This window comes from Mytilus trossulus, chromosome 4 (genome assembly GCF_036588685.1).
Source record: "Mytilus trossulus isolate FHL-02 chromosome 4, PNRI_Mtr1.1.1.hap1, whole genome shotgun sequence".
Taxonomy (NCBI): Eukaryota; Metazoa; Mollusca; class Bivalvia; order Mytilida; family Mytilidae; genus Mytilus; species Mytilus trossulus.
The window spans coordinates 48,362,229-48,384,201 of NC_086376.1; the positions used below are offsets into that span (position 1 = coordinate 48,362,229).

Sequence of the window (21,973 nt, forward strand, 5' to 3'; positions counted from 1 at the left end):
GGGGTTAAACATGTTTATGATATCTCAACCCTCCCCTTTTCGATTGGTTTCGGGTGCACCCGCACGAGCAGTGTTCGAACTCACAACTTCGGTGTTGAATGGTTATTGATTACAGTAGTAAAACTACCTAGACCACTTTGCCCCTCTTTTCCAGATTGAATTCCATACAAAGGAGACCACATATACAGAATGCTCTGCTTCATATCCTGACGTGCATAATTTGTTTCTTTTATGTAACTTCCTTGGGGTTTATAAATACATGGAAACTATTGAATTAAGGTTTTCTAATACTCCTATCGAAGGACAATAAGACAAATACCACTATTTGAACAGTAATTGATAATATTTCCTAAACTTTTAGTACGACCACATGATTTGATAGTATTTGTGTTGATCAGTCTTTTCTGTCTGTGTAATGTTTTGTGAATTGGCCTTTAAATGTTAGTTTTTACTATGGTGTTGTCCTTCTCTTTTGTCATCCTTTTGGCTTCAGATTGACATATGAGAGCTTAATATTTTTTTTCTATTTAGGCATACTTTAAAAAAAAGAGTCAGTGAATTATCTATATTATGAATCGCATGCAATGTATATTTAGTCTAAAAACTAAAAAGCATCTGATTGACTAAACTAGATACACAAAAAAAATAGGTAAATACCTTCCACCTTGAACCTGTGAAATTCTCTGTTTTATGGCCGACGCAGTTGGTCGAAAAATCGGGTTTTCATTCCAACAGTTTTCCATTAGAGGTTTAAGTGTCTGAATTTCTGGAATTTTGTCGAAGTTTTTATTCTCATATCCATCTAAGTCTGGTCGAAAAGGGGGATTTGATGATGCAAGAATTTTCCGAATCACACCTTAAAGATAGATAAATTATATTGTGTTTCTAGAAAGATATTTATTTCTGTAAAAGAAACACAGAAGTGCAAAAATCTTTTTTTCAAATTGGTTAAATTCTCATCTATAATGCTTTACATAGATAGCAGCCCCTTTTGATTCAGTCTAGAACCACACTATACCATTGGCATAAGAACACACAACTTGTTATTTGTTCATTTCACTTATGAGTTTTAATGTGCCTTTGGTATTTTACGGCTCTATTTTATAACAGTATAGTGAATATGGTAATACTTATTTGATTGAATTCTTTTCACTGAACATATCAGACGACCAGAAGTGGGGTTCAATAAAGATTATATTTAGGATTTGAACTTGAGATTTCTTTTCAAATGTCTAAATTGCAGATTTCTAATAGACAGTTCTGGTTTAATTTAAAAAGTTTTAACGTTCATTCTCTAAAAAAAATTTTAACTAACTTTTGTCTCTCCTACAAAACATAAAAAAATTAAAAGTTCGTGTGCAATATAACTTGCAGTATTGTAAAGGTCAAATCCATCCTGTTATAAGATTTAAGAAATCATTGTAAGTTGAGCAATAAATATACCTTATGCAAAACTATAACTCGGGTTTGGCTATACTTCATGTTCATTATACCAGCTCTTAACGTTTGTATTCGGTTTTGGGGTTCAAATAGTTTGACACCGATTATCACCGTTGAAATGCACAAATGGTACTGTGAAATTGGTATCGTTAATTTTATCACTATATACGTAATTGTAAAACTAAAAATAATACTAGTATATGCGTTCTTTCATGTACTTGTTTCAACCCAAAATTTTCGAGTTCTCCTGTTAATTTTTTTTTAATTTCAATGTAAGTAGAACCGCTTTGAAATGTTTTATCAGTTATGATCCATATAAAAAAAATAAGGATATACTAAAATTTGTTCGGATGTTCAGGAATCATGAAATATTAAGTCCAGTTTTGTTTCATTGTTGAAGCAAATGTATAATGTTATAATAAAAAAACAGGCTCTCCAAAAGCTGTAAAAAGGAATCTAAAAAAAAAGTAGTTCTTACCTTGTGGTGAAATAAGATCTGTATTGTATGGTTCTGTCCTGAAAATAATTTCATATAGAATAATTCCGAAACTGTAGATGTCTCCTTTCTGTGAACCATAACGTTGTTTGTCTTCCATTGTAACATGTTCAGGGGCTGTCCAAAACTGATCTTAAATTAAAGAAAGAGTAGAAACGTTAAACCAAACAATATTTACTATCGATGCGAAGATTCTTCATTTACTAGACACAAATATTAAGATAACACCGACACATGCATTTTCCTGTTAGCGGTCAAAATAGATCTGTTTGAATTGATAATGTTATCTGGTTTTTGAATTGATAAATTCATCTGGTTCAAATAATATGTTTTTCAATTAAACAATGAATTCATATTTTGCAATTAAACACGAACAACGTTAGGTTATAAAAATGTCTGTCAAGAATTTGGGTACTTTTCTACATATAGTTCATAAAATTAGACAATAAATCGTGTTTGGAAAGGCACTGCAAATCATAATTCCTTATTTGATATAAATATAAAATTTAAATTTAGATGTCCAACAAAAACTTAAATAGAATTTGAGCTTAGATCAAATGATTGGTTCTTTTAAAAACATTTGTGATGAGTGTCTTTAGAGATTGATAAGTCTATAATTGAGAGAGTACAACACCAACGAAATGGACAATCGTATTAAATCGTCATACATACTGCTGAAACGCTGGTGTTCTGATGGGTTAGTGTTCCTATAACAATAATTTATCTTAGCTAATCCAAAGTCTGTGACCTTTAACACCCAGCGGTTATCAATAACACAGTTACTACTCTTTAGATTCCCAAGAAATTTGAGTAATGAATTGTGAATGAAGTTCATTCCCTGACAAAAATAAACACATAATTACAAATTAGTAAGTTTTACACAAAAAAGACAAAGAACAAATTTGCTACCTTATTAGATATTTAAAAGAGTGTTCTTTTAATAAAAGTCATTTTAACTATTTTAGTACAAAAAAGATGTAAGAAAATCTTTGGAAAGTAAAGAATTTAAAAAAAAAATGGAATATCAACAAAATCCCTAAGTTAACCATTTAAATGTAACATATCTACATAACAATAAATAGACGACGAAAACCAGTGAAAAGTCTGAAGGTTGAAGACAGAAATCTGAAGCTGTTAATTGTCGAACTGTTGAAATGTACATTTTTGTCTTAATATACTAATAAAATGCATCTCATATGTTATCCACGGTAAAGAGTTATTTTCTTTCAAGAACCTTTGAATGCGCTTGCTTTTACATATGGGTAAAGCTGATTTAAAAGCAGGTATCATAAGTTTGTAATTTGTTACACTACATTTGTTTACACATTTAGAAGTCATTATATTTATTAAGCTAACCAGTATATTAATTGATAAAAAGTATGCCTGTTTTAGATGTATACAGTTGTCAATCAAGCACTGCGTTTCCGTTTCGGTGTTGTTTTGGGGTGTGTATGGGGGAAATGATTCATTTATTAATATATAAAAATTCAGAGTAAGACTTTTGATAATTCGTCTGTTAAACTTCTTTAATCATCAACAACGGGAGTGCCATTTTCAGCCTTTTATAGTTTGAAGATAATTATATTTATAATTACTGAATACTTACAATTATCAGGTCTGTTATGAGTGATAATTTAAACAAGGAATCTAACTTAATATCCTCATTGGCAATGATATCCTGAAATACATGGTTATCATAGTTATGTATATTATATTCAGAGTTTTAGGTATATTTTTTCAATTAATCGGCAATACTCAATTACTCAATATGACACGGGTTATGTTTTCCTCATATATGTTATGATTGTATGATACAAAACCCTCAACGGGAAGGATTGTGCCCGATGTTCATATGATGAAATCATAATCTTTCAGTCAGTTTAATTGAAGAGCTTGCATGTCAGTTAACTGCTAGTAGTCTGTTGTTATGTATGTATTATTATTTTTTTACGTATTGATTTAGAACAATATTAAAAACAAAGCTCTGACATGTGACTGTTCCAACTCTCCTTACAATTACAGCCCCTCTGGCCATGTTATTACACGGAATCTTATTCAGTTTGCTCTGTTCTTTTACGTCAATTTAATAGTGCATTTATTTATGGCAACAGTAAATAATGCCTTCACATAGAGCGCTTCGATAAAAATAAAATGTCTAACTTGTCCTATAAGAATCGAAATAATCCATGGGGGTTTGAATATATCGTCATTTTACCACGGGATGTTCTTTTATGCCGAAAGTTTACCTCTCGCTATCGCTAAAGGTAAACTATTTGTCATAAAGGACCAACCCGTGGTAAAATCACGATATGTTCAAGCCACCGTGAATCATTTTTTATTTAGTTGATACCATCTAAAGACACGTAGTAGTATAATGTTTTAGACATAAAGCAAAATCTTGAATTGCAAAATATGTGACCGAGTGTAGTATACAATCTAGTAGAAAAATAGGAGAAAAATCACGGTGCCTTCTTAAAATAGATTATAGCTGTTTGTTTATTTATTAATTCAAGGTTGCTAGCATCCATTAAAATAAATGCATTTATGTTAAACGAATTAATATAAACCTACCTGGAGGCTTCCTTTAGCGCAATACAGTGTCAATACCATTGGCCCTCTTTCATCAACACACATTCCAATAAATCTGTTAACATTTTCATGAACAAATTCTCTCATCTAAATAAATAAATAAAATAAATAAATAAATAATCTTTATTTCAAGAGGATGATCCCATTAGTTAAAAACTAATCTTCCTGAGAGTCCTCTAAATAATAATAACATAGTTATAAATACAAACAGTATTATAAAGTTATATTATACACAATAAACAATTGTATTGAAATAATAATGAAAAGGCATATTAATTTGCACAATTGATGAATAATTTGTAACATTTTGTTTTAAAAGATACAAGTGTATCACTCATTTTGATTTCATTTGGTAAACTGTTCCATTTTTGAGAACCTGTATATTTAAATGTTATCTTTAAAAAATTTGGTTTTGGTTTTGGAAGATGTAATAGTTTTTCATCAGCTGCACGTAAGTTATAGTTTTGATTATCAGTGAAATGAAAATTTTCTTCTAAATAGTTAGGAACCATGCCATAAACTGATTAATGACATGGTTCCTAACTATTTAAAACACCATGATAAAAACTTTTATGGATCAACACTTTAACGTTTTGATTTCAATAGTAACAAAACCGCACTCATTGTTTGGTAGTTTTATTTTGTATAAAAAGTCGTTAAACTTTTCATTTTATTTCACGAATCGTCGAGTAAATTAATAATTAACATTAGACTGATTCCTCGTGCATACTATCATGATTCACTTTGAAAAATAAACTATGACATCATTATTTAATGACTTAAATATTTCTATAAAAGGTTCTAACTTCTTTCAGTTCCATTTGTGTGTTCCTGTCAATAGTAATCCCGCACTTTTTTAATTTTCTTATAGTTACAATCATTCCTTTGTAGTGGCCAATCGTTGAAAAAACCTGATAATCGTTTACTTTTTGACCAGCACTATTCAGAGAATTGGTAGTGTCATCCGTCATTCCTGTGCACAGACTCAGCTGTAAATAATCAAAAATCATTTTGCCGAAAAACTCTTATATTTCTTTAAACGTATACAGATTGAATATAATATTGAACTAGAAAAATTTGTGATACATGAAACTATGCTAAAATGTATATCGTCAAAGGACGTTTTAACAACATTAAAGTTTTTATTTTTACCCAATAATCAGCTCTTGTTGAATCACAAGTTGCACTTTTTGTAAACTCAACAGAAAAAAAATGATTGTGAGATCCCCTACAAGGCTTAATATTCTGGTTGGTACATAACAGTCACAAAAGTTTTATATATCATGAAGGAAAGCTCAAAAAGGTTCACCCTGATTGTATATTGAATTTGGCAGAAATGTTATATTGTGTATTTTTTTCAGTTTATTGTTTACTAGGAAGAATATCATAACCGTACCATACTTATACTGCCACTTCCAGATAATGGCTTTTTTGTTTTATGAACGTCTTCGTATTTGATTTTCCATAACTCCAACACAAGTTCTTTTTCATATTTATAGCGCCTGTAAAATATTTGATTTAAAAACTTTATAGTTTTCAATGTATCATTGTATTTTAAAAAGAAATTGTTATTAAATAACGCCAGTAGAATTTACACCAGTCGAGATTCCTTTGAGCAACATTAGAACCAGCGTCAGTTGACAGCAGAAACAAATACTAGTTGAATTAAAACAGATGCAGTATGAGGATAATTGAACAGACATAGGGGTCAATTCCAAGTGTCTACTCGTGAGAATATGTAATATCAAATGTATTTTTACTAATGGTATGTTTAAAAATATCAACGTTAAGATATACTTATTAGTTCTAGGAAATCTATCTACATGATCCTTACTGTTTAAACTGGCGATTGGCTGTAGTAAACATGTTGAAATCAATATGGTACAATTACCATACCTACATATTGTATTCAAACCAATATGGTACATTTACAATACCTACAACTTGTGTGATCATGTTTCAGTTCGATTCAAACATGAATTGCTATTTAATTATTGTTTATTGTAAAGAGTGTCATTTTCGCTGGGATGTCCACTTTTCTCATCAGGAATATGCGTATTCAACTCTTGTAAAACTTTTTTTTCCAAAATTAATAACGTTTTCTTTGTCAATTCTATTTGCATTATCTTTTGTTAGTAACAGTATTCCCAATTACAATTTCCAGATATTTCCGTAAAAAATCATTGGTCTACCACATGTCAACTTTAACTAACCTATAATAATAAAATGATCCTGCCACCAGAAGAACCATAATCAATGCCATACATAAACATACTATTAAAACGGTCTTATCTGAAACAAAACAAATAAAACGTTAACAAAAGCTAAACTATATGTTATCGTGTATGTTGAAATATTGCCTCAACAAATAAAGAAAATAATGAAAACACAATCGATGTTTGACAGATACACTTTAATTTCGAACACAAATGACTAAAATATGTAATATTAAGGATGTATTCTTCTGACGTTTCAGTCTCGTTGAAATCTTGTTCTGGAGTTATTTCCAAAACATGTGATAGAAGTGGAAAATATCCATATATTTTAAAAAGATTATAATCAAACATTACATTACACTGTGAAAAAATAATGTATTTACAATCAATAATGTTTTAGCAATCCAGTTTTCAAACTTTACGACCAATCAAGTCGGTCTTTTTAGCCAACATTTTGAGAAAACGGGTGAGTGGTACAAAAAATGATTTGACAAGAATCATTTGCATCCCATATAAATTTTTTTGTCTTTTCAAATTTCTTACATTTTTTTTTTTTTTCAATCTTTTATAACAAAAAAGTTGAAATGATATGCATTTTGTTCTTAAAACTGAGAAAATAACAAATTTACAAATTTGACAGCTTGGTAAATTTGACACAAAAAAAGCATCAACATATGATAAAACTTTCTTATATTAATAGCTACCTATAGTGGTTTTTAAGTTATATGATTTCAAATTGGTCCACTTCATCTTTATTGAAAGTATGAAAAAAAGTGTTATTGTTGAACTGTGCTTTTTTTTCACGATAATAGCCCAAATAGGTAAAAAGTGATGAATTTGATTGAAAATCATCAACATTGGGTATTTTCAAAGGGTTGTAGCAATAAAAGAAGTGCACTACCATATGATTATTGTCAATTATTGTTTTACAGTCTCATAAATCCAAAACTCAGTAAGAAAAAGGTTTAATTCTAGAAATGTTTTGCTCGTGTACATCCTTAATATGCATTGTTCGGGAAATTGACAAACAGGTTGATTAAAGAAAATATATAAAGATTTATATCAACATCACATGTTAGATTTGTTTCTTAATCACAACTTGCATGTGTAATTTTAGATCTAAAAAGTAGAGTTAATTACTAATCAAATGAAATCTTATTTGTGCTTTTAAAAAATGTGTTTAAGAATAAGAACTTTTGCAACCGTTGATTAGTTAAAGACCAAAACCGATACTGAGTTTTGAAATATCAAATGAGTGTCTTATGATTTCATAAAATATAGGACATTAACCAGGCAGTTAAACAAAATTATTAGTCGATGAATGAAAACATAACTTGGAATAATATCTGTAATAGAAAAACTAAGTGTTGAGCAATATGAGTGCACTTCAAATAAATGAAAAGCGCGTCTGGCGTACTAAATTATAATCCAGGTACCTTTGATAAATATTTACACCATTGGGTCGATGCCACTGCTGGTGGACGTTTCGTCCCCGATGGTATCACCAGTCCAGTAGTCAATACTTCGGTGGTGTCATGAATATCAATAATGTGGTCATTTTTACAAATTTCCTGTTTAGAAAACTTTGAATTTTTCGAAAAACTAAGGATTTTCTTATCCCAGGCATAGATTACCTTAACCGTATTTGGCACATCTTTTTGGAATTTGGGATCCTAAATGCTCCTCAATTTTTAATTGTTTGGCTTAATAAATATTTTGATATGAGCGTCAATGATGAGTCTTATGTAGACGAAGTGCGTCTGGCGTACTAAATTATAATCCTGGTACCTTTCATAACTAATAACATACCCTTACTATATAATGAATTCCAAGGGCTACTTTTAATGTATTTTTTTCTCAGATAAAAGATAGTTTGTTATGTAACTATATACGTTTTTACGGTATAAAGACGATGAAAAGTATGAATATCCTGATAAGCCCTCAAATCTGCAACAGTGCAAAAACTAGTTTCGTCTCAAAAAGTTTGTGTTGCCACTACGGAAGTTATATTTTCGGCTTATCATTTCTGAGTGATCTGTTTTAATACTAAAATCATAAGTGTCCTGCATGTACTTATAACAACAGGTAACTGGATAAATAAGTAAATGTGATTTGATGCCTTTTTTTTCTCTTTTGAAAGCTTAATAGTTAACTCTATAGACAAAAAGACAAAGCATATTGGAAGTAGGAAGATCGATTCATTTCTTGCTTTTGGCCCTCAATATTGACCAGATGGACCACTAAAAAGTAGATTCTGTGTCTCAGCAGAAACATACTCCCTGCTCCATCGCATGGAGTTTCTATGTTACAGTCAATACGTGTATGTTCACACTATATAGATATTCCATTCTATTCAATGTTAGCTGTTAATAAAATTAACGGTACCAATTTTCTTGCACCAGATGCGCATTTCGACAATACATGTCTCTTCAGTGATGCTCGCGGCCTAAATATTTGAAATCCAAAGCTTATATAAAAGATGAAGAGCTATAATCCAAAAGGTCCAAAAAGTATAGCCAAATCCATAAAAGGAATCAGAGCTTTGCATGAGGGAGATACATTCCTTAATTTATAATAATTTCTAGTATTTTATAACAGCAAATTTTAATAACACAAAAAATCCGTAGGTTCATGCCAGTACCGAAGTACTGGCTACTGGGCTGGTGATACCCTCGGGGACTAATAGTCCACCAGCAGAGGCATCGACCCAGTGGTAGTAATAAAATTAACGGTACCAATTTTCTTGCACCAGATGCGCATTTCAACAATACATGTCTCTTCAGTGATGCTCGCGGCCAAAATATTTGAAATCCAAAGCTTATATAAAAGATGAAGAGCTATAATCCAAAAGGTCCAAAAAGTATAGCCAAATCCATAAAAGGAATCAGAGCTTTGCATGAGGGAGATACATTCCTTAATTTATAATAATTTCTAGTATTTTATAACAGCAAATTTTAATAACACAAAAAATCCGTAGGTTCATGCCAGTACCGAAGTACTGGCTACTGGGCTGGTGATACCCTCGGGGGTATTAACAGGGTCGTATTCTTTAAAAAAAAAACTGTCCCATCAGAGACAGAGATATAAATTAACCCCAAATAACCAAATAAATCTAATCTAATATGTGAACATGCTCTATTTGTTCGACTCAAGGAACTGTTTTTATTTTGATCTAATATTTATTTAAATTATTGCTTTGTCTAGATTTAGATCTTTCAGTTCGTCACGAATAAGTTTTTTCAATAATAACAACAAAAGAAAAGATTTGTTGTTCACTACTCTAGACAACAGTTTTCCCATTTTTCTGGTGTGTTATTTCCAAATTACGTCACTATGACCATTTATGGATTTACTTTATAGATATTTTTGGATTGTTATACAAAAAATTGATAACTGATAAAATGGTAAGATTTACCATAAATTCTACCACTTAAAAAAATAAATTCGTTAACAGATACAGAGGCTTGTTGTTTGATCTATAAAATCAATTTAGATCTTATTGTTTTCTCAAATAAAAACATTACTTGTCAAAAATTATAACAAAATTATGAACACTAATGGCCAGAGATTGTTTTGATCTTTATATTAAGGCATTCGCAAAAGGTTAAGCATTTTTCAGAATTTTAATGACGTCTTTTAAGAAAAAGGTAATACTAAGAACATACAAACAATTATTCAGCATATTTAAGCTATAATCTACAAATATTAATATAAATGAATAATAATTTATACAATCAATAAGTGATATTCTATTCCTGTAATTTTCTAATTCTGCGAGCCGAGTAATACAATCCTATTAATCCGGAATAAACACTAAAGATTCTTATTATCTAAGGTAAAGCCAGCAATTTCATACGCCAAATGATGTCTTATTTATTATATAAAATTGTTATTTTATTGTAATGACGTAGTTTCTTTATATCATATGTAAGCGTACTATAGAAGACAGGGTGGTTAAATCCTAGTGAATATTAAAGTCAAGGCTTTTATCTCCAACGTTTGATACAATTAAAACATAAGCAAGACTATTTGTTTTGCATTAGTTTATATTTATAACCCGCTTTAAAAAAAAACAACGGAGTATACTGTTTGACCTCTTTCAGTCTCTCTGTCTCATAACAAGGATTTAGCTATACCCAGTCATGCATTTTCAGGGTCGTCACTTAACAACATCCTGTTAACCTATATGTATTTTTAAGATTCACTTGTAAATTCTGTCGTCAATTATGCAAAGCTCTGATTCCTTTCACGAATTTGGCTATACTTTTTGGACCTTTTGGATTATAGCTCTTCATCTTTTATATATGCTTTGGATTTCAAATATTTTGGCCACGAGCATCACTGAAGAGACATGTATTGTCGAAATGCGCATCTGGTGCAACAAAATTGGTACCGTTGATTTTATTACTTTGAATAAAAATGTTTCATTCGGACACAAAAGTGACTCATTAGAAATATATTTCACCTGACCCACATTTCATTTTTAGTACTATGAATTTTTAATAAACCTGTGGGATACATGTATAAAAAAAGATAGAATTCAAAGCGAGATGATTTATCAAATATGTTAACTATTTACGTTTTCAAGACAGTACAGCCAACTCAAACACTCCCGAACATAAAAAGGTGCACTTGTTCTTCCCTTTTTTCTTTTTTTATGGAATTATTGCCATTTATTTTAGGAAAATCTTCTTTTTTTTTTAAGGTATGCAAATTAATGTTTGAAAAAATTCAATCTATCATCTTTATTTGAAATTTGTTTTTCGGTGGAAGTTATGCTTATGCACAAAAAATATCCACTTGTATTTGTACTTACCACAATCGACTATTTTATTGATATTTGTCTATAATTCAAAAGTTTACAAATATCTAATTAAATATCTAATTAAAGTAAAACCATGTATATAAGATGCATAAAACCCTAAATTATGCACTTCTTTTAAACTTTTAAAGGCCATAGAAACAGAAGAAAACAGTTAAAATGTACCAATTTGGCTTTCTTTACCTTCACTAATTGACAAACAAAGAGTTCTTCTTCTTTTTCTATTCTTTCAACTAGATATCCGATCCGGCAGTAATGCAATCAATTAAATATGAAAATTTGGATCAAATCCGTGATCATGAATTTGACAAACACAAAATTTAATTAATTTGACAATCATTATTATTTTGATAGAGTTAAGGTAAAAACAAACAAAGACTTAGTCATCAACAAAATAATTCAACAGCCCAACTTTTATAATGACGGAAAATGCATTTAGAAACTTTCTGTTGAAAAATCGTGGTTGTTGGAAGTTATACTGGTTATATGTATTGTGTTGATGTTTGCTTTATTTTTTCCTTGTTTTTTTTATAGGATATTTACTTGGTTTTAATATTAATTTTACTAAATCTTTTGTAGAAGCAGGTTTTACCTATTTTGGACTGTTGGCACTTCTCTCCATTGAAACCGCATATTGGTTCATCTGGTGGTGGACCGTGGTCAATTGTTTTCCATTCTATCGATTGCACTTGAAAAATTTTCTTCAAAGATAAAAGAAAATACTCTCTTGAATAGTTCATATACGTTTATGTCACCTAATATTCCTGTCATAAAAATGATTTCAGATAGTATTATAGACCTTTACTGATCATATATCAAATTGAAAGCAGATGAAAACAAAATGAGTATGATACTGAAGCATGTCAAAAAGAAAGAACGGAAAATAAAATTCACAAATGATTAAGTATCTTGTAAATTATCTTCTGTTTTCTTGAACTGGAAAATGAGCTGTTACAATTTTTTTTTTTTTTTTTTTTTTAAATATTTCGTACCTGCTGTATCTGATTTGTCATTTTTGCTTCCATGACAACTTCATATTTAGCTGAGGCCGATTTCAGTCCCCATATCCAATAATCTGGGTCTCGATCACCATGATTATCCAGATGTACATTTCCTGTGACACCTGTTCATGCAAACAAAACAGGATTAAAGAAAGTCCGGTTATTATGATTTTCTATTTATCTTATGTTCTTTTCGCTGAGTTCAGAGGAGAATGAAACCAATCCCCAGGAATTAAATCCATTCTGTTATATAGACAAAAAAATTTAAGTCGTATATTTCATACTGACATAAGTTTCCGAGAATTTTACATTTTTCATCAAATATTTTAAATTAAATACGAATCTTTTAGTACAATTCAAGTTGAAGGACACTTATCGATATTCTATTCGAGCATTACATGTTCTATCTATCAGTTGAAAAAAACTTTGAACTAAATATATTTTCGATTACTCTTAGATCGGTACTATACATTTTTGCCTAATTTCTTATATTTGTGCTGATTATCGATCGGATGAGATAAGCCTTTTCCAACTGGGTTTTTGTGTTGTTCCGTCACATAAAAGGAAACAAATTGTAATACCTCTGAAAGATTTGCCTTTGGCCCGTTCAAACATCAACGTGCCATTTTTATAATCAAGTCCTTCCTCTAATGTATCATTCAGTGTTAGGAGGTAAAGATATACTGCATCATGAAGAAAGGCTGAATATTCTGAACCCTGAAAATATGCATTCGGAAGTATTACCTTTTTTTCATTATGGGATATTTATATGTTGAAAATTGTTTTTCTCTGGGATTATTTTTGTAATGTGATCATACCTAAAGTTCGGCATTTAGTACACATACGATAACTTCGACCTACTAAATAAGTGTGTTGAAAATGGGAGAAGATAACAGAGACAGGCAATTAAAAACCGTTAGTCATTGAAATACTGGCAACATCATGGAAACATTCTAAATGACGAATAGACGGATCAGTAAAAACAGAAAATTTATGATTAGCAAAATATGTTTTTTTTTGTCTGTTTCTGTGATCTTTCCATCTTTTATGGCAATGCTAATCTCGTTTTTAACAATGCGGTTTGATTGTATTCATTCGATACAATTTGAACGACTAATGTAAAAGTATTTGTGAAACTTTTGATGGTTTGCAAGGCAAGCAAGTATGAGTCAAAGAATGGCACCCATCACTTTACAGCAAAAAGAAAACGACGAACAGATAAAACCCCTTTCTGTTCCTCAAATATAATCCGAATTTACCTTAATTCCGTTCGCATAAGTGTAATTGTAATTCCAAGGAGGAAACGCCATATTTTGTGATACTTGGTCAAGAAAGTTTTCAATATCTTGTCCTCCCATTTCAGCAACTGTGACCTGAAATTTGAAAACATAATTTTTCATTTATGATACTTTTGCTTTATTGTTCTACACTTTATACCCGGTAACTGATCTTAATGAGATCAAGTACATGCTGTATACATATGTCATCAGGACTTGTCACTTCAACTTGTTAATAAATCTTTCCAAGTTTTTATGTGTACCAGAACATCTTCTTCATTAATTTATATGAATCAAAGATTTAGAGTAACAGCAGATTTAACATCTTTCAATCAACTACAGATAACAGGAACATGATCGTTCTTGTTTCACTATAAAGTTCCGAAAAGCCAATTTAAAAACTAAATTGTTAAAGCGGTTTGCAATGAGGTATGAAATAAATTAAAAAATGTTTTAAGTTTAAAGGGCACTGCTACGAGATATGTAAACACTCTAAAATATTATTGATTTAGTTCAATCATTATTGAAAGTGAAATAGTGTAATAAAAAAATTGCTTTAAGCAGCCAGTATGGTTAAGTTTTGTCAATTTAATGATTAATACGACCTCATTTAATCCGTATTCATGTGAACTTCAGGCCCTTACTTAGAGATGGATAATGCATAAAGTGGCGTGTTCGGTTATTTAAAGGAAAATAATGTCAGCATTGAAAGTGACACAAAGGTAAATCTGACTGATTCTATCCACCAAAAAAAATATGTATATATTTAATCTATAATTAGAAATTAAACAGACCTAGACGAATTCAACTGCACGAGTTTTTCTTTCTATGTATATCTATATTAATGCTTATATCGATTTAGTTGCATAATTGTTCAAGAAATTTGAATTAAGTAGCAATTACCTGGAAGGCATGAGAATACATTAGCTTTGCTTTTTCGTCATCTTGATTTCCACCTATCCATGGAGTTTCTACATTTGGTGGCTGGAGGTGGTAAGGAAGAAAGAATACGTACGATCCATCGGCCATTCCTTTATCTACTGCTCGTAATAAAAACCTTCGCTTGTCTACATTGTTCTCAGTACAAAATATAATTACTGGAAAATAGGGATACACAATAAACTGAATGATGTCTAGTTAATTCCTTTTGAAAAACATGCAATAATAGAAAAAAAATGCATCCCATTAAGAGATTTTTCATAGAGATGACCCTGTTGTAAGAGCGGACAAATTGTACTTTAAAAAAAGGGTATAGTAGAAAGGGATGGACATTTTGCGATACAGGTTAGAATACGTTTTCCTAAAGTTGTCGAAAATGGTCTTTTAAACCTGGTTTTATTGAATCCTAAACTTTCTATTTTTCCAATATTCAAGGTGATCACGCTTGTATCCATGTTTTTTTTTTGTAATTGCAGTCGTTTATCATGTTTATAGACAATGCCCCTTTATTCTGATTATGTTCTACTCAACCAGCTGAACCTGTTGAATTTGAAATCAATCATTGATTGCGTGTCCATTGTTTAACATACAAAAGCGAGTATTTCACTTTTATCGATCTATATTGTCTTCGAGTAAGCCCATATTATCGGTGTCTCCCTCAATTTGCCACTAGAGGTGGAACTGCAGTAAGAATTGATATAACTTTGTCGGATGTATATTTCAAACTGTGTTGATACTTACTTCTGCCCCTTTGTTTTATCCTGTCCAATACATCATCTATCGCAACATCGCTAATACCATCGTCGATAACAATCCATTCTGCCAATGTTATATTGTTATAGCGAAAAGCGTTTTCGTTCGACCTTGATGAATAATCGCAAAAAACATTCTTCTGGTCAGTTTTTCGTCTTGAAATCATCACCAGTCGATCCCATTTGAAATGTTTGCAAAGTTGAACAAATGCTGCACCAAGCTTGTCAAACGGTGGACCAAGTCTTATTAGTGTGTTATATATCCCTTTGTCTTCTAATACAGGATCTGTTGACCCTTGTGAAAACATCGGAATATTCCAAACTGCTGCCAACAGACCAGTTGGAATTGTAGCTACAATTTTAGAAAAATTGAATTGTGAGATAAATTAAAGAATTTAGCATATATTTCTTTGATAAACTGGTACCCAAATACTTTATAAAATAATATAACAAAACACTACTATTCGGGAGAGGAACAAGCTTTAATGTTGGGTCATTAAATTATAATGTTAATATGGATACAGAAAATTCTGAGAAAACGATTGTGTTCGTCTCAGTGAAGTTAAAAAGATATATAGTTTGATCAGGAATATATTTCAATCAAAATTAAAGTAGAAAAACATGTTGCGCAATCTTTTTGTGCTTATTTTTCCGATTGTTTTTTGTCGGTTAGTTCTTTTTACTTTTGATCATGCTGTTGTCAGTTTTTTTCCAATACAGTTTGTTTTACGGCCTATATTTCCATTTTTTTTATATAAATTTGTTAAATAAATGTGTTGACATTAACACGTGCTGACATAAACTGTTATTGATATTGTCATACTCTTAGGTTAACAGTTTAAAAAACTTTACCGATATGTTTTTAATTTTTGGATCCTCGATGCTAATCAACTTCGTGTCATATTTAGCATTAAATCTTGTTTTTATTCGAGCATCATGGTCGAGTCTTTTGTAACTCTGAACCTGACATTATCAAGATGCTTGATTTCTTGATTGACAACATATTTGTTACGTTCGGAGGACGTATTTTTTAACAGACCGTCGGCATTCCAATGGGAACAAATTGTGCCCCTCTTCTTGCTGACTTATTTCTTTATTATTATAAGGCTGACTTCATACAGGAGTTTCTAAGGAAGAAAGATAAGAAGTTAGCAATATGCTTTAACTCTCCTTTCCGCCATATAGAAGATGTTCTTTCACTAAATAATAAAAAAATTGGTGACTATGTTGAACGCATCTACCCCATCGAACTAGAGATAAAGGATACTACAGATACAGTTAAGTCGGCCTTATATCTTGACTTACATCTAAAAATTGACAATGATGGTCGGTTGAAAACAAAACTTTACGACAAAAACAATTGTGAACTTTCCATTTTTAAGTAGCAACATTCCAGCAGCACCTGCATACGGGATACATATCTTCCAATTGATACGATATTCCCGTGCTTGCATTTCCTATCATGATTTTCTTGATAGAGGGTTGCTGCTCAAAAGGAAGCTATTAAACCAAAATTTCCAAATGTTGAGGTTGAAATTATCCTTCGTAAATTTTACGGACGCCATCACGAGTTGGATGACCTGTATAGAATAGTTATCAAAGGTACCAGGATTATAACCGTTCCACAAAAGATATCGGATATGTTCCTTACGTCGTAACTACCTACAATCACCTTCCCTTTCATGAATGTGACCTACCGAATTAAGACTATTTACCGGATTTGTTATCACATAAGCAACACTACGGGTGCCACATGTGGAGCAGGATCTGCTTACCCTTCCGGAGCACCTGAGATCACCTCTAGTTTTTTGTGGGGTTCGTGTTGCTTATTGTTTAGTTTTCTATGTTGTGTCATGTGTACTATTGTTTGTCTTTAGTCATTTTTCATTTTAAGACATGACGTTGTCAGTTTATCTTCGATTTATGAGTTTGACTGTCCCTCTGGTATCTTTCTGTCCTCTTTTGTAGACGAAACGTGCGTCTGGTGTCCAATAGTATAAGCCCAGTTTCTTTAATAAGTTTATTAGACCGTTGGTTTTCCCGTTTGAATGGTTTTACACTAGTTATTTTGGGGCCCTTTATAGCTTGTTGTTCGGTGTGAGCCAAGGCTCCGTGTTGAAGGCCGTACTTTAACCTATAATGGTTTAATTTTTGAATTGTTGTTTGGATGGAGAGTTGTCTCATTGGCACTCACACCACATCTTCCTATATCTATTAAACGATGGAAATTGGAATACAGTTTATCACACGGAAAACAATTTCTACCAGCAATGTAACATTTGTTTTCCCTATACCTAACTCTAGATTAATTTGTATTAATCTGAAAATGAGAAGTATTCATTCATTTGTTGATTTAAAGTGTGGTTTCTCTACTTAACGTTACAATTTAAAATATTTCTTTATTTTGCGCTGGTCGAATATCAAACATAATCGATACAGACAATACATGTTTTGATTAGCTGAGTCAGTACATAATTTGGCATGGGTTTTTTTTGTATCTGTAGCGCGAGAAGAAATTTGCGTTCCAAGTACTATGGATATTTGCGCCCCAACACTATGGATGTTTGAACTTTGAATGTTAATATGACTGTATTGAAGTGACAGGAAAACTGCGCTTTATACCTTTTCAATCTTTATTTGTTATCATAACGTAAATCAAATCAATTTAAAAATTCGAAAAAAAAACCATTTTGTTGTGTGTAAATTATATTGCGTAGACATTTCGAGGGAATTTATCAGTCTTGTTTATCTATACTTTTCAAAATTTGTGGAAATCATATATTAATGTCTAAAACAATGACACTTCTACATAATTACACATCACTGGCTCTCAAATGTTTGGGAAAGCGCTTTGCACACACGGAATTCATGAACAATTCTTTGAATGAAGAGTCATGTTGTTATTCGTTTCGTTGGTTTTATTGTTAATCGAACGCGCCAGTCGGGTACTTTGCTATCCAAAATTAATGTATTTAGTTATGATGTTGTATTTTTAATTCTGATTAGAAATTGTTAAATGTGTTATTGGTTGTAGTTGTGGTTCTATTTTTTCAATATTCTATTCGTATGTAAAAGTAAAGATAATTAATCTCCCAGTTCATATAGAAGATTTTAGTTTGGGGTAACTTAACGTATATGATTTATATGTTTTATAGTCTTATTTATAAAATAAATACCTACATAGCTAGATAATACAATTATTAATCTGGTTGCAAACCCAATTCTTTGAAAATTATATTGTAATTGTTGTATTTTACATTAAAAGCCATAATTACAAACCTGATTTTTAACTATATCAAACTTTTCGAAAATTATGGTGAAATTACAATCACCTGTGACGTCATTTTATAGCGTAGCATTATTCTGTAGGTGACGATGCAAGTTTATTTTTTACTGTTTTTATGTGTTTTCGTTTTTAGTTTTACGTGGTTGTTTTTAATTATGTGGTAAGTCACCACTTCGGTGTTGACATAAACATCAATTATATAGTCATTTTTATAAATCTACTGTTTGCAAAAGGATGAATAATTCTAAGTACTAAGGATTCTCTTATCTCAGGCATAGATAACTTTAGCCTATTTGGGTCACCAATGATCTTCTTCAACTTTATACTTGTTTGGCTTTCTTTGTTATTTTAATCTGAGTGTTACTGGGGTGTCTTATGTAGACGAAATGCACGTATGGTGTATTAAATTGTACGCCTGGTACCTTTGATAACTATTAGCATGTCAAAATGTCCTATTGTTATTTTTTTTTTTTTATTTGTGTATTTTTTTGTCCTGAATGTTCTTGCATTTTTTTACTATAGTACTGTCATGTAATGTTGTCATTTTAATATTATATTTAACATTGCCATAAAACGCGAGGTTTGGCTAGCCGCTAAACCAGGTTAAACCCCATATTCTTTCTTAAAAGACCTGTACCAAGTCAGGAAATTGGCCATTGGTATATAATAGTTCGTTTCTGAGTGTGTTACATTTTAGTGTTGTGCTTCTTGTATGTCGTAGTTCTCTTATATTTGATGTTTCTCTCAGCTTTACTAGTAGTTTATAATCCGGATTTGGGTTTTTTTCTCAATCGATTTATGAATTTCGAAAAGCAGTATATTACGCCTTTATTTCTCATCTGTCACACAAGTTGATGCAAAAGATGCAACATAGTGACTCTCTAAGAAAGCACAATTGTAAATGTGAAGAAGAAAAATAAATTTAGCCCAGTCTGTTAAATGAGGAGGAAAATTATATAACACTCACACTAAAATGTCATGATGATAAAACCCAAAAATGTCCCGATTATACCTGATTTTCCAAACTTATAAGAAAGAATATCATCTTTAACAATTAATCGAAATAAAAGAACTGACATGTGTATATAAATACATATAATAAAAGCTCAATAGATGGGATAAATTGTACCAAAAATATTTTGTTTAAAAAACGTAGTACTGACAATTTAGCTTCGATTGAATGAGTAACAAGACAAGCAGTAAAACATATGTTAGGGAGCGAAAACATCGATATTAATGGACGATGCATGAATATCTATAGTGTCCTCTCATGTCTCCGTTAACTTACATGCAGAACATGGTGGGCCAATAAAAACATCAACACCATCGTCTTCCTTAAGTTTTAATGCACTAGCTACACCTCCTGAAGCCGAACAGTCGTCATTTCGCCATTGTACCCTATAAAATGTACAAAATAACAAATCAAAATATAAATCGAAATTCAAAATATTGATAACAACAGATTTCAGAATAGTGATAATCAAAATATTTTATTTACATATATGTAAACAGACGTTACGGTATGGATCATTAGCAAATCTACAAATTAAGAAGTATTGCTAGTTTAGATATTCTTGTAGTTATGAAAGGTACCAGGATTATAGTTTAGTACGCCAGGCGCGCGTTAAGTGTAGATTAATCAGATGTAAACTTTTTTTTCATTAGGATATCTATGGATGTCAAAGTAATGGTCATGAAAGTTGTTCGAATGCCAATATCGATTATTACATTATCTACAAATGTCAATAAATAAACTCACCATAGATACCAGGACTAAACTTTGTATATACGCCAGACGCGCGTTTCGTCACTAAAGACTCATCAGTGACGCTCGATTCCCAAGTAAGTAAAAAAGGCCAAATAAAGTACGAAGTTGAAGAGCATGAAGATCAAAATTCCTAAATGTTTTTCCAAATACAGCTAAGGTAATCTATGCATGAGGTAGAAAAGCCTTATTATTTCAACGTATTGTTCATTAAGACATCTAAGATGTCAAAGTTATGGTCAGATTTGTTCAAATGCCAGTATCTATTATTACATTATCTACAAATGTCAACCTATTATTCATTAAGACATCTAAGATGTCAAAGTAATGGTCGTAAAAAAAAATGAAATGTCAGTATCGATTATTACATTATCTACAAATGTCAACGTATTGTTCATTAAGACATCTACAGATGTCAAAGTAATGATCATATTTGTTCAAATGCCAGTATCGATTATTACATTATCTACAAATGTCAACGTATTGTTCATTAAGACATCTGCAGATGTCAAAGTAATGATCATATTTGTTCAAATGCCAGTATCGATTATTACATTATCTACAAATGTTAACGTATTGTTCATAAAGACATCTACAGATGACAAAGTTATGGTCATATTTGTTCAAATGCCAGTATCGATTATTACATTATCTACAAATTACAAATGTCAACGTATTGTTCATAAAGACATCTACAGATGTCAAAATAATGGTCATGAAATTTGTTGAAATTTCAGTATCGATCATTACAATATCTACAGATATCAAAACCAAATAAGATGTAGTATGATTGCCAATGATACAACTATCCAACTATCACCTGACGTGGTTAAACCAGGATCACCATTGTAAATGCTTATTTATAAGCAACTGCAGGTAACAGAACGACATTCAACAAAGAGGATAACCTATACATTAGTCTCTCGCTGGTTAACTTTAAGTGCCTATCATACATTATAGTCAAAATGTGTATAAAATTACAAAAGTATTGATGATTTTCAGTTGTCAAACCACCGGTTAAAGAATCAACTATTGTAGACCTAATTTTCTTTAATTATTATCTGAAGATTTTTCCTTTCGATATACTCAATAAGAATCACACAAAATATGATTTGAACATATTCACCTGTCTTTATTCCAATTTTCAAAATAGGTCTTCACTATCCTTTTATCAACTTGATCGAATCCACAAAATATGAAAAGATGTTTAAATGCAGTGACAACCATCGTGTTCCTCACTGCCGTTAATTCCCGTATACGAAAGTCGGTAACAACAGAAAATCAACATAATTTAAAACGGCGAAATTTATTTGTGCATGTTTTGCTTGTGTTCAATACTTTGATATAGATTATAAATCGTATTATTCTCCAGTTGATTTTATACAATATT

At 31.0% G+C, this 21,973-nt stretch overlaps 1 protein-coding gene across 1 annotated transcript in view; it reads right to left on the reverse strand.

The window, feature by feature from the left end:
- Nucleotides 1-15,648, reverse strand: part of LOC134715425 (atrial natriuretic peptide receptor 1-like) — a 30,574-nt gene extending 14,926 nt beyond the window's left edge. The window contains exons 1-14 of the mRNA XM_063577595.1: nucleotides 15,522-15,648; nucleotides 14,745-14,938; nucleotides 13,824-13,937; nucleotides 13,146-13,281; nucleotides 12,556-12,686; nucleotides 12,156-12,264; nucleotides 6,739-6,817; nucleotides 5,922-6,027; nucleotides 5,332-5,514; nucleotides 4,508-4,612; nucleotides 3,543-3,614; nucleotides 2,609-2,774; nucleotides 1,919-2,068; nucleotides 658-856 (exon numbers count right to left, since the gene is read on the reverse strand). Of these exons, the coding sequence (XP_063433665.1) occupies nucleotides 658-856; nucleotides 1,919-2,068; nucleotides 2,609-2,774; nucleotides 3,543-3,614; nucleotides 4,508-4,612; nucleotides 5,332-5,514; nucleotides 5,922-6,027; nucleotides 6,739-6,817; nucleotides 12,156-12,264; nucleotides 12,556-12,686; nucleotides 13,146-13,281; nucleotides 13,824-13,937; nucleotides 14,745-14,870 (1,676 nt within the window). The 5' untranslated portion in view covers nucleotides 14,871-14,938; nucleotides 15,522-15,648. The remainder of the gene's footprint in view (nucleotides 1-657; nucleotides 857-1,918; nucleotides 2,069-2,608; nucleotides 2,775-3,542; nucleotides 3,615-4,507; nucleotides 4,613-5,331; nucleotides 5,515-5,921; nucleotides 6,028-6,738; nucleotides 6,818-12,155; nucleotides 12,265-12,555; nucleotides 12,687-13,145; nucleotides 13,282-13,823; nucleotides 13,938-14,744; nucleotides 14,939-15,521) is intronic.
- Nucleotides 15,649-21,973: the final 6,325 nt, after the last annotated feature.